At 38.1% G+C, this 14,145-nt stretch overlaps 1 protein-coding gene across 1 annotated transcript in view; it reads right to left on the reverse strand.

Moving 5' to 3' along the window:
• Positions 1–14,145, reverse strand: part of LSAMP (limbic system associated membrane protein) — a 694,888-nt gene that overhangs the window by 221,873 nt on the left and 458,870 nt on the right. The window contains exon 3 of the mRNA XM_052642698.1: positions 10,460–10,585. Coding sequence (XP_052498658.1) covers positions 10,460–10,585 — 126 coding nt within the window. The remainder of the gene's footprint in view (positions 1–10,459; positions 10,586–14,145) is intronic.

Here is a 14,145-nt window from a genome sequence, read left to right on the forward strand (position 1 = left end):
GCTGTTTGCTTTCTAGTCATTCATCCTTTAATTACTTGTCAGTGTCTATTTAGTTTACACTTCACAATGTGAGTTATTTCCCAACAATACTATTTTTATAAAGCCCTTAATTGAATAACTCAATTGGTTGGTGGGTTGATTGAGCACTTATATGCCAAGCAATGAACTAAGAATATACATATAAGTAGGATACAGTTTCTGAACTTTTATGGATCTTATAGTCCAGAGATTGCACATAATTAAAATGAAATTTTATTACTTCTATTATGTGGCTTCCTGAAGGGAGTGTCATCTTGAACGCTTCAAAAGAAAAAGTTATACTGGCAAAATGATGATACAGGTGAGATGTGAAATCATGTCTGAAGAAGAAAACAAGGATGTGTGAAGGCCCCAAAGCAAGTGGACAAGACATATTCTTGAAATATAAGTAGTATTAATTTAATCTACCTACTACCTAAAGTGGAGTGATTAGGGATTTAGGGATAGGAAAATAAATTGAATGAAGGGTTTTGCCATGCTTAGTTTGAACTTTATCCCAAAGGCAATGGGAAGTCTAACAGGAAAATTAACTCAATAATTTTAAAATTTAGAAATAGCATTTTTGTAGTAGGGGTAAATACCTAGTAGCAAGAGGTCCAACTGGAAAATTGGGAGAAATTGTTGGTCATTTTTGGTGTTGTACTACCATTGCCTGAAATATCAATTTTATTAAGAAAATAATCACTGTAATTTATAACCTATAGGTTTTCTACAGCTACAGTTAATAATGTATTAGCTGTTACATAGCCAGACTCTGGGAAAATGGTCCCCTAGGAGAAGATGCATGGACACATGAATAAAGCAGAGCAGGAAATCTCTCCCTAACAAGTCGTTGTCATGCCCTCTTGAAAAACTAACACCTCAAATGAGTATATTGAGATATGAGGTGATATAAGATGTGAAATATTAAGACTCGCCTTGGTGAGGGACTTCCCTAGTGGCCCACTGGCTATGACTCTGTGCTCCCAGCGCAGGGGGTCTGGGTTCGATCCCTGGTTGGGAAACCGGATACCACACGGTGCTGCTAAGAGTTTGCATGCCACAACTAAAGATCCCGCATGCCACAATGAAGATCAGAGATCTCACATGCCGCAACTAAGACCTGGCACAACCAAATAAATAACTATAAATGTTAAAAAAAAAAAAAGACTAGCCTTGGTGAGAGCATTTAAAAAATCTGCCGCTGCTTGCTGGAATGGATAAAGATGGCATGGAAGTCGTCTACAATCAAATCATCAGCCTCCCCCAATCTTTCACTGTGGAAAGCTGACATATGGATTAATAATAATTAAAATATATTGAAAATAAGGATATCAATAATAGCTAATGCCGTACTAAAGACTCTGTTTACATGTTTTCTTTTAATTCTCATGATAACCTTTGGTAAAGATTTTATTTTTAGAGCTACTTTAAAATTAGAAAACACAGACTCTTAGGAATAATGGCAAAAATATTTGAAGTCATGAGACGCTGCGAGATGTGGACTCTATTTCTGTTCTACTAGGCCATGTGCAAAATCTGTGATTAAGCTATCCCTCCACCCCCTACATGCCACGCAAGCTCCTAAAATGTCCTGGAGCACTCATATCCAAGCTAGTGCCCCAAGGACAAATTTAAGACAGCTCATTTCTCTTCAGAAAGATTTCTGGGGATCTGATGACAGATCTGGGGAAGCCAAGAGTGAGGTGCTGGTGGTACAAGGGCATTTGTACAACACTCATCAGAATGGCCAGCACGTCTGCTTGTAGAAATCCTCCCATGGCTTAAAGACTGTCAGTGTCAGTTGTTGTGAGTCTCTTAAGGATTTTTAAGGTTTGGAGGCCAGTAATCATGTAGTTGGAGAAGGCAATGGCACCCGACTCCAGTACTCTTGCCTGGAAAATCCCATGGATGGAGGAGCCTGGTAGGCTGCAGTCCATGGGGTCCCCAAGAGTCGGGTACGACTGAGCGACTTCACTTTCACTTTTCACTTTCATGCATTGGAGAAGGAAATGGCAACCCACTCCAGTGTTCTTGCCTGGAGAATCCCAGGGACGGGGGAGCCTGGTGGGCTGCCGTCTCTGGGGTCGCACAGAGTCGAACACGACTGAAGCGACTTAGCAGCAGCAGCAGCAGCAATCATGTAGTTACATTTTGTACTCTTCATTTTCTAGATTACCCATTTGTTTTAATGACAAGGTTACTGAAAGAGTTTGTATTTACTTGATGAAGCTATTATGGAATTATATGCATGGGAAAAGAATATGTTTCTGGCCTAAATTAGAGATTTTTTTTGTTTAGTCGCTCAGTAGTGTCTAACTCTTTGTGACTCCATGGACTGCAGCCTGCCAGGCTCCTCTGTCCATGGGACTTCCCAGGCAAGAATACCAGAGTGGGTAACCATTTCCTTCTCCAGGGGATCTTCCCAGCCCAGGAATTGAACCTGCATCTCCTGCATTGACAGGCAGATTGTTTACCAATGAGCCATCAGGGAAGCTCAAATGTAAGATACTCACATACAAAAATAACTATCTATATTACCTGCTACACTGGTATATAATACATTGTATATTTAAAATCAATATCCAAGTAAGGTTCTGAAAAGAAAACATAGCAAGAGTCTTCTATATTTTCCTGCTCTTTGAAAAGGGAAACTAAGAATATTAAAAAGTAAAAGGAAATAATGTATGCTAAAGAAAGAGGTTAAATGATTAAATTTTTTAAAAGAAAATCACCATACCCTAACACTGACATCATGGTTTTACATAAAGATGCTGGCCTGCATTCGCCAATGCATTGTTTACATGTGTTCTTTTGGTACAGAGTCCAATCTTGCTCTGCTCACCACACGATGGGCCAATGAATCCAAGAGATGAGGGGTTGAGACAAGGAAGAGGCTTAAATCAGGAGCCAGCTGACCAAGAAGACGGCACGCTAGCGCCTCAAAATAATCATCTTATCTGAGTCTGGATGCCATGTTCTTTTATAGATCAGAAATGGGGCGAGGTGAGGAAGCAAAGTAAAAAAGCCATCAATCTTGCAGAAACCTCCTAGAATGGCAAGCCTCAGGCAGGGTATGTGTTAATTTCTTCCTTCCTGCCATCTACAGGTGGACAGGGTTCTGCACAAAGGCAATTTAGCTTAATAGGCAGAGGGGCAGGATTCTTTGAGGCAGCCCATTCTGTATGATTATAATAACAAAAGTAATGAAAAGCAAGTAAAAAAGAAACAGTTCCAATATGGAGTCAGAATTGGCTTCTTCTCTGCAACACCTTCTCTGCCAAGGATACTCTTCCCGCCTCTATTTTTTTGCCCTGATTCTATTTATCCTTGAGGTCTTAGCGTAAGCTTCCTGGAGCTTTGCTGGCTTTGCAGATTTTGCTATGTTGGCCCTGTTTTATGGTCTTATTGAATCCTACTATAATTTTCCTTTATACTATATAAATCTATTTAAGTGGTTATTCATGCAATTATTAGCTTAATCCTCTGCTTTCTTGTTGAACTATAAGTTCTACTTGTGCAGGGACCGTGTCTGTCTTGCTTCTCATTTTGGCCTTTTACAGAGTGAGCACTCTATAAATATTTCTTGTCAGAAAAACAAAGTGTAATCAAGATCAAGATTAATTTGAATACAATTCTATATTGATGGAAGATATGCTTTAAAACCAATATATATTTTTGGGCTCCAAAATCACGGCAGATGGTGACTGCAGTCATGAAATTTAAAGACACTTGCTCCTTGGAAGAATCAAGCTATGACCAACCTAGACAGCATATTAAAAAGCAGAGACATTACTTTACCAACAAAGGTCCATCTAGTCAAAGCTATGGTTTTTCCAGTAGTCATGTAAGGATGTGAGAGTTGGACTATAAAGAAAGCTGAGCAGAGAAGAATTGATGCTTTTGAACTGTAGTATTGGAGAAGACTCTTGAGAGTCCCTTGGAGTGCAAGGAGATCCAACCAGTCCATCCTGAAGGAAATCAGTCCTGAATATTCATTGGAAGGAGTGATGCTAAAGCTGAAACTCCAATACTTTGGCCACTGGATGCGAAGAACTGACTCATTGGAAAAGACCCTGATGTTGGGAAAGATTGAAGGCAGGAGGAGAAGGGGATGACAGAGGATGAGACGGTTGGATGGCATCACCAACTCGATGGACATGAGTTTGAGCAAGTTCTGGGAGTTGGTGATGGACAGGGAAGCCTGGCATGCTGCAGTCCGTGGGGTCACAGAGTCGGACACAACTGAGCAAATGAACTGACTGACAAGTAAGACAATGAAAAGAAAACATAGCAAGACTTTGCTTTATTTTTGTGCTCTTTGTAAACAGAAAATGAGAATATTAAAAATTAAAGACTGCAAAAATAAATAAAAGTAATCAATAGAATATGTTGAACCAATATTATTTAAATTATCACTAAATGGTCAAGACCCCTTACCTGCAAAGGTAACAGGCTTGACTCTTTCATATCCATATACTACCAAGACTGTCTTAACAGATACTTTTGATATTACTATGACTGTCTTAACAGAACCTTCTGGGAGGTCCATAAAAGAGAAAGACTTTCCTGAAACTTCAACTGTAGATTATATAATCTACATTCTCTCTGTAAAATGTGAAGTCATACTAATTCTAACACACTAACTGAAAAGAGCAGATGATAGCTACTTGCAATATATGGTTCTGGAATTCAACTTAAAGAAATGAATTTAGTTTAACATTATGTATTTCTTCCAAACCCATGAAGTCAGAGTCTAGGCTGGACATATTAATAATTGGGTAAGTTATAAAATCAGAAGTAAGACAGATGGAGCTATAACATCAATGGAGTTTAAGAGCACTATTAGGCAAGGATTCAACTTGTAAATGAACTGAAAGAGTCTGGCTAAGTGATAAAACCCAACCTCCAATGAACAAGGGGATTTCAGACTCTTCAGAGTCCTGTTAGTTCTCCTTGGAATGTTTTCCCCACCCCATCAACATAGAAAATGCTTCTTTTTTATGGAAGGATAGTTGATGTACAACTATATGTATATAAGTTATACAGGTACAATATAGTGATTCACAAGTTTTAAAGGTTATATGCTATTCATAATTATCATAAAATATTGGCTACATTCCCTGTGTTGTACAATATATCCTTGTAGCTTATTTATTTTACACATAATATTCTACCTCTTACTCCCCTACCTCTATATTGCCCCTCCCCACTTCTGCTTTCCCTCTGCCCACTAGTAGCCACTAATTAGTTCTCTTTATGAGTCTGTTTATTTATTTTTTTATATTCACTAGTTTGTTGTATTTTTTAGATAGTACATACAAATGATATCATATATTTATCTTTCTCTCTCTGACACTTCACTTAGTACGATAATCCCTAGTTCCATCCATGTTGCCACAAATGGCAAAATGTAGTTTTTTTTTTATGGCTGGGTAGCATTCCATTGTATAATTAAACCACATCTCGTTCATCCATTCATCTATTGGACACATAGGTTGCTTCTGTATTTTGGTAATTGCATATACTGTTGTTTGAACATTGGGATGCATGTATCTTTTCAAATTACTGTGTGGTTTTTTTTGTTCCTTTATAAATATAAAATATTCCTTACATGAGCTTTCTATATATGGTGCTGATGTTAATTCTGACTTAGGCAAGAGAATTATAAAATGCCTGCTAAATTGCTCTCAGCCTAAGGGGCTAAGTTCTCAGTGTTCCAGGTATAGAAAGCTACTCAGGATGTGAAAACTTTTGTAGAAATGAAATGTATAGAAAAACTATTGTTGTCGTTGTTGTTTAGTCACTAAAGAGTGTCCAACTTTTTGTGACTCCATGGACTGTGGCCCATTAGGTTCCTCTATCCATGAGATTCCCCAGGCAAGAATATTGGAGTGTATTGCAATTTCCTTCACCAGGGGATCTTCCGGACCCAGGGACTGAACCCGCATCTTCTGCATTGGCAGGTGAATTCTTTACCACTGAGCCACCAGGGAAGCCCAGAAACTCTAACCATGAACAAACCTGACAAGGCATGAGGCACAGTTGAGAAAGATGCTTCCTCTGGAATGTGAGAAGAAAGATTTAGAAACAAAGTTAAATGAAGATGGGAGCAGCTTAGCTCATAGAAGTGAGATCAAACACACCATAGAAAATACATGTTACAGTGCAATTGCCCTCTGGGAGTTACAGGATTATGAAAGTCTAACTTAATTAAGGGAGAAAATAGGTCACATTTAACAACCGCATACGTGACACATCATTTTGACTATAGAAGAACTGAAGAGGAGAGAAAAATTAAGATATCAAAAATACAGGGAAGGGAGCCACAGAATTCATCAATCTCTTCTCCTCCATCTATATCGAGCATGTTCTGATTTTATATATATAAAAAATTCACCATTGTTCTAATCTCTCTCATTACAAAACACTTGCAGTACTCTTGAAAAAGAAATTTCAGGTGTCAAAAGAAAGAGAAACAAAATGATCCAACAATTTTTTTTTAAAAAAGGACTGAATTAAGAGGTAATAAATATTCTTCTTCTCATAAAAATATACCTTGCACCTACTTTCCTTTCTCCCCCTGTGTCATCAAGTGACAGGTAATCAAGTACTTGTGAACCCTGCATGAAATCCCCCCGTTTTCAGGGCTCAATGTCCCTGTGGGGTCGAGCTAATTACAGGTACATTTCCTCTGCAAGGCAGTCACACTCTGTTCTATTGAAGGCACAATTAATTATTGAACAAAGCTAGCTGGAGATTTTTGCTCGTATGGCCATGGGTTGCAGGTAGCTTTGCTGTCACACAGGGAGCAGAGCCTCTTCTTTGAGTGTCTTTATGAAAGGCTTTGCATTATAGCCGAAAAGGATCAACCCCTGTTTCCAAATTTTGCAAAGGAAAACACACAAAACACCCCCCCCCCAATTTCCTGTATAGAATAGTAAAGACAAATTCTCTCTCATGTAATCAAGAATATGATTATGATCAGGTGGTTATCTAGGTCAGATGTGAAAAAGATGAAAAAGTATACTTGGGAATTAATACCCATTGTAGAGCAAATTGGAGTCTGTCCTTGAGTCTGTGGGCTTCCCTTGGGCTTCCCTAGTGGCTCAGAGGTAAAGAATCTGCCTGCAATGCAGGAAACCCAGGTTCGATCCCTGGGTTGGAAAGATTCCCTGGAGGAGGGCATGGCAACCCACTCCAGTACTCTTGCCTGGAGAATCCCATGGACAGAGGAACCTGGCAGGTTATACAGTCCATAGTGTCACACAGAGTTGGACATGACTGAAGTGACCAAGCAGCAGCAGCAGCTTGAGTCAGTGAATGGAGCAAGGAAGTAGTTTTGCAGGTGCCAGAATACAATTTGACCCAGAGAGAAGGCCTAGATAGATTATAGAAGAATAAAGTTCTTTCCCTTAAGATGTATTTAGGAACTTAATGGGAGATCTTCCCAAAGCCCCATGGAGTCATAGACGAGTGCAGAAAATCCTTGTCCCGTGCTTAAAGCCACAGTCTTGAGCAAGGGTCTGTAAACTATTCTGTAAAGGGCCAGATAAAAAATATTTTAGGCTTTAAGGGTTAAACCATATCTGTTGCAACAAAACTCTGCTGTCTTTTTTTGTTTTTTAAGCAGCCATAGACATCATATAAATGACTAAGCATGGCTGTATTTCATTAAAACTGTATTTAAGGGCACGGAAATTTTAGTGTCCATATATTTTTTAAAATTCTTTTGATTTTTTCTAATCATTTAAAAATTATTCTAAGCTTGCAAAAAAAAAAGAAGTAAGGTGGGTTGAATTTGGCCCAGGGACTATAGTTTCCTGACACCACCCTCCCCCAACTATTGGGAATCCCTGTGTGTACACCAATTTTTCTATTAATTTTGAAGTCCCTCAGGTTCTCTGTATGTAAATGCTCCCTTTATTCTGGAAGATCTAGCTTGTCCTTTGATCTTTAGATGACTTGAAATATCATGGATAACCAGATTATTCAGGGTTCAAACCATTTGTTTACTGTCATTAACAAGTTTACTAAAGCTAGCCATGAAAATCTACACTTATAGAACAAGCCTGGGGAGGTCTTGAAACTGGTTTGATTTCATTACTTTTCTGAACTGAGGGGATAAAAAAGAATTATCTTTAGTTTCAGATCATCAATAGTACTTTTCCCTGAAAAAAAATAACAAAACTATTTACTAGTCAATAATGCACCAAAGGGATAAGACATTTTAATTAATATTAATGCAGTTCATTTCTTGATTATAACTTGAATATAATCTATTTCCTCCCTTCTTCCTTTCTTTTATCTGCCATACATTCCATAAAAACAAGAGATCATAAACACTATACAAACATTTAAATTAATTACAAAAGTGAGATGATATGAAAATAATGATAGGAAAACAAGATGAAAGCAAGAGTGTGTCTATATATGGATTTGATGCCATAAATCCCACATAGTTTGTTCAAAATCCATTTCATTAAGGTGTAATTTATATATGATTTCCTCTATTCTTTTTCAGACCGGTTATAAATTTGGCTCTAAGTTTGGTAACAGTTAATACAATGAAGGACTCCTGATTATTTGTAAAAATTCATTGGGTTCATTTAAAAAAACAAACCATTGCTTAGAAATAGGACAGTAGAAATACTGAAAAAAAAGAGGAACTTCCTCAAAGGCTCCTTTCAGAGGAAACTATGTAATGCAATGACAATCTCTCAAAGCAACATTACAGAAAATGCAATGATTTCAGAGAATATCTTCTGTAAATCCTTAAATATGTGCCCCAAACTTTTATACCAAATTGTCACTTAGTAAAAGCAATTTTACAGGAGAAAGGTAGGTGTGTTGTGGGAGTGAGGGTTAATATATACAATTTCATTCAAGGAGAATGTGCTCTGGAGGTTAAATTTAATCCGGGGGAAAGGTATATGATAATCAGTGGCTCAAACTTCAGATAATCCTGCATTTGTATTTTTTTCCATGTGAAGTTTAAAACGAGAATGAGAGGATATGAGTTTGCGGTTCATCCCATAAATAAGTGCCTCATTTACTGCTTTTATAAATTCTCAACAAATAACAAGCTGTAAGCATTAATAATAGGAGTGAGTTTTGACTTAATATCATCTTAAGAAAACAGAAGCCTCTAATCAGAACTGGTGCCTAAATAAAAGACTATTCCATAGGTTAGTCCAAACTTCACCTGGTAAATTCATTTGAAGGCTAATATGAAATGAAGGCTCATATTTTCACACCACAAAATACAAAATTATTTAAAGATGCTATAATCAAACATTACCCTAGTCTGGTCTTTCAGAAGTATATCAATATAGATCCCACTGTCTATCTAGCTTTGCATAACAATATTTATGGTGTTTACTTCAAAATTAATATGTTGTATATTGAATCTGTAGATATTTATATGAGAAAATGTTAAGAGAATATCAGGTATAAATGAGTTAAATGTTTGGGGCTAGTTGCCAAAATAAATGATATTTTATAAGAAAAACTGATCCATAATTCCTCTTTCTGGAAGAATTAAATAGCAGGCCTCAATCAGTAAACACTGTGTCATTCACAAAGGCATAGTTTTGTATGCAGTTAATTCTAAATAATTTGGTCAAAATATTTAAATGGGATTTAAAAGGCAGTAGAACCTCAGAACCCAGTGACGGTTGTGGGAAGGAGGAGGGGAGAATGCAGACGACATTTCTGAGAAATGATTTTCCGACTTTTATTAAATTAGCATCAATAGCTGGAGATGCATAATGAGTTCATGAAGGTTAGTCCATGCCTGGTGCCCCTCCAGAGAACCAGATGCTAAGGACAGGCTATTACAAGTCACAACTTTGCATTATTCCTGAAAGATTTCTTCACAAGGTGCTACAGTATTAGGAAACTATATTTAAAAGCAAAGAAACACAAAAAGCATGCAAAGAACTATGGGAATTTAATCCATACAAAATATTGTCCCAAGACATTCAGATACCAATCTGCTTTAGACATAATTCTTAAGCCATTTAATGCTTCTCTATTGGTTGCCTTAGAGGAGTGTCCTACTAAAACGAAATATACCTTATATATAAACCACAAAACTATATATATAGTATATATATATAGTATAATATATATATGGTATGGTTATAGACTTTATAGAGATGGACATATTGGCCAAGACCAGAGATGACCCTAAACAAGTTAGCTCTATGCCACTATTCTTAGAGTGTTTTTTAAAATTTATTTACTTTTTAACTGAAGGATAATTGCTTTAGAGAATTCTGTTGGCTTCTGCCAAACATCAACATGAATCAGCTGTAGTTATACAAGGGAGGGAGGTTCTAATAATGTTTTAATAACAATACACAGGCTTGCCTTTTGGATCCAATGGAATCACAGAAGCATGAGGATATTTTAAATGGTGTGCTGGAGAGTTGCTTACCAGTTGGTGTAAGGTGTCTCCAGGTGATCACAGGTTCAGGACGGCCATTGGCCATGCAGACCAGGGTGACATTGCTGCCCTCATTCACAGTGACATCCGAAGAGATGTTGGAGATCTTTGGTGGAACTGTTAAGACAAAAACAAATGGAATAAATAACCACATCATTAAAAGCAGGTTTGCAGTACTGGTCCATGCGATTGGAAGTGGCAAATCTAAGCAAAGTACTTTTCTGACTTGAACCATTTGAATTTTTGTGTTAAGAAGATTACATACTTTAGGACTTCCTTACAGGTTCAGTGAGCAGATGTAAAGGATGGGTCTTACTATAAGGTGAGAATCTTTCCACTATGGTCAAGCACTATCGGAGAAGACAATGGCACCCAACTCCAGCACTCCTGCCTGGAAAATCCTATGGATGGAGGAGCCTGGTGGGTTGCTAAGAGTCAGACACGACTGAGCGACTTCACTTTCACTTTTCACTTTCATGCATTGGAGAAGGAAATGGCAACCCACTCCAGTGTTCTTGCCTGGAGAATCCCAGGGACAGGGAAGCCTCATGGGCTGCCATCTATGGGGTTGCACAGAGTTGGACATGACTGAAGCGACTTAGCAGCAGCAGCAAGCACTATAGGAAGTACACAGAGTAACACAATGAAAATATCTTAGCTCTTCTATGATTCGAAGGGACCTGGTTTGGTTATTAGAGAGTGTGCACAAGTATGAGCATTAAGAATAGATTTTTCTTATCACTAGATACTACTTACATTTATTTTCTTATGTAGATAAAATGAATGTATTTCTTTCAAATGTCAGGAAAAGAAAAGCAATGTTATTTAATATCAGATTGCAAGTTGTGTTATTAAGACGCAATAATCTGGTTGTTTACATAATGTAGCCACATAATGAAACCCTTAGTTAATCACTACAACAGAAAGCCTTAAATATCATCTTGGTGTCTGACAGGTCTGATGATGTTACCTAAGAGGTTAAACATGGAATTTATAAGGCCTATGTCACAGACAGGAGGGCGTACATGTGTGCTAAGTCTCTTTAGTCATGAACGATTCTTTCCAACCCTATGAACTGTAGCCTGCCAGGCTCCTCTGTCCATGGATTCTCCAGGCAAGAACACTGGAGTGGGTTGTCATGCCCTCCTCCAGGGGATCTTCCCGACCCAGGGGTCTAACCTGCGTGTCTTGCATCTCCTGCATTGGCAGGTAGGTTCTTTACAATTAGCACAACTGGGAAGCCCCAAGTTCAGTTCAGTCACTCAACTGTGTCTGACTCTTTGCAACCACATGGACTGCAGAACACCAGGCTTCCCTGTCCATCACCAACTCCTGGAGCCTACTCAAACTCATGTCCATCACGTCAGTGATGCCATCCAACCATCTCATCCTCTGTCATCCCCTTCTCTTCCTGCCTTCAACCTTTCCTAGCATCAGGGTCTTTTCAAATGAATCAGTTCTTTGCAATCAGGTGGCCAAAGTATTGGTGTTTCAGCTTCAGTATCACTCCTCCAATGAATATTCAGGACTGATATCCTTTAGGATGGACTGGTTGGATCTCCTAGAAGTCCAAGGGACTCTCAAGAGTCTTCTCCAACACCACAGTTCAAAAGCATTAATTCTTCGGTGCTCAGCTTTCTTTATAGTCCAACTCTCACATCCATACATGACTACTGGAAAAACCATAGCTTTGACTAGACAGACCTTTGTTGGCAAAGTAATGTCTCTGCTTTTTAACATGCTGTCTAGGTTGGTCATAGCTTTTCTTCCAAGGAGCAAACGTCTTTTAATTTCATGGCTGCAGTCACCATCTGCAGTGATTTTGGACCTCCCCAAAATAAAGTCTGTCACTGTTTCCATTGTTTCCCCATCTATTTGCCAAGAAGTGATGGGACTGGATGGGATGATAGGAAGACCCAAGACCTTATGTAAATTATAAGTATTATCTCAATAACTCTTTATAAAAAGTAAATAATATCCTATGAGGATTTTATTTATGGGTAGGAAAATAAGTTATAGAAGAGGCTAGGTGACAAGCAGAAAACAGATGTGAATCTAAAAAGACTCCAGGGCCCACACTCTTAAGCCCTACTTGAATGAAACTTCATCTTCACAATCCAGGCTACCAGATGGCCCAAAATAATGGGAATTACTTTTTGGTGATGTGAGAAATGATTCCCCAAGGGCTATCTGTACTGCCTTCTGACTTCCTTCATTAGAGTTCAGGGCAGCAACATTAGATTTCATACTGGTGGGCTTACGTGGAAAGTGAATTACTTACTCACAAATTTCATCACAGAGGTTATGCCCTGATTACAAATTGCAGAGTTTATGCTTTGACTGTGATTTTCCTTTTCCTATTTTTTTTTAACTCTTAGTTGCCTGTGCTGTCCCTGAGAAACTATGTGTCAGGGGGAGGGAAGAAGACAAGAAAGCATGAAGGAGTTCAATATAAAACAAAACAAAACAAAAACAAAACTTTTATTTTTTCCCACTCTTGCTGCCCATTAGAGACTCTGTGCAGTGACAAATAAAACGGGAATATTTTCTGCTTGTAGAAACAGCTGCCTGACAACCATAGGATTCTGCAGATCTCTGTTAGCAGTTATTGATGGTACCTGGCCAAATGACCAGGGCAGAGTGTCAAAGGAGGAAGTGGGAGGAGAATTCTCTTGACTAGCATTCTTCTCACAATGGCATCTTATATGGCCTCTGGGTAGGAACCAGTCATTCCAAACCAAACACAATGGCAGAAATAGAATGTAGTTGATTTCTGTTACTTATTAATTTCTATTGGTAGAGTTTCTGTTTCCCCTTTGGGTTAAGTATAGTTTTCTCATATTCATATATTGACTTATAGTTTCTTAGACTTTTACAAGGAGGACCTGAAAAGTTATACCCATTTAATAGGGAAGAATGTGAGGCTGAGAGTAGAATAATGGCTTATCAAAGGTGATCCCATCAAGAAATATGGCTAGGCTTAGAATTCAGAGCTCCTGTATGTCCAATTGTCGTATTGTTTAATAGCCACACTTTCTCTTTCCCAATTGAATAAGCTATGGTTCTGATTATGTCCCATAACATCTACAATACTACTCATGATGGTGTTCGAGAACAAGACTTAGACATCCTAGGAATCTTTCCTCAACAATCTAAAATCTTAAAAGGAAGCTGTACAGTAATTACAAGAGCTCACATCACTTAATTCATTGTTAATTCTGAATTCCAAGACAGGGCACAGAGTACCACATTAACAAAATGAAAAATAAAAGCCATATGATTATCTCAATAGATGCAGAGAAGGCCTTTGACAAAATTCAACATCCATTTATGATAAAAACTCTCCAGAAAGCAGGAATAGAAGGAACATATCTCAACATAATAAAAGCTATATATGACAAACCCACAGCACACATTATCCTCAATGGTGAAAAATTGAAAGCATTTTCCCTAAAGTCAGGAACAGGACAAGGGTGCCCACTTTCACCACTACTATTCAACATAGTTCTGGAAGCTTTGGCCACAGCAATCAGAGCAGAAAAAGAAATAAAAGGAATCCAAATTGGAAAAGAAGAAGTAAAACTCTCACTGTTTGCAGATGACATGATCCTCTACATAGAAAACCCTAAACACTCCACCAGAAAATTACTAGAGCTGATCAATGAATATTAATCAAC

This window comes from Budorcas taxicolor, chromosome 1, assembly GCF_023091745.1.
Source record: "Budorcas taxicolor isolate Tak-1 chromosome 1, Takin1.1, whole genome shotgun sequence".
Taxonomy (NCBI): domain Eukaryota; kingdom Metazoa; phylum Chordata; class Mammalia; order Artiodactyla; family Bovidae; genus Budorcas; species Budorcas taxicolor.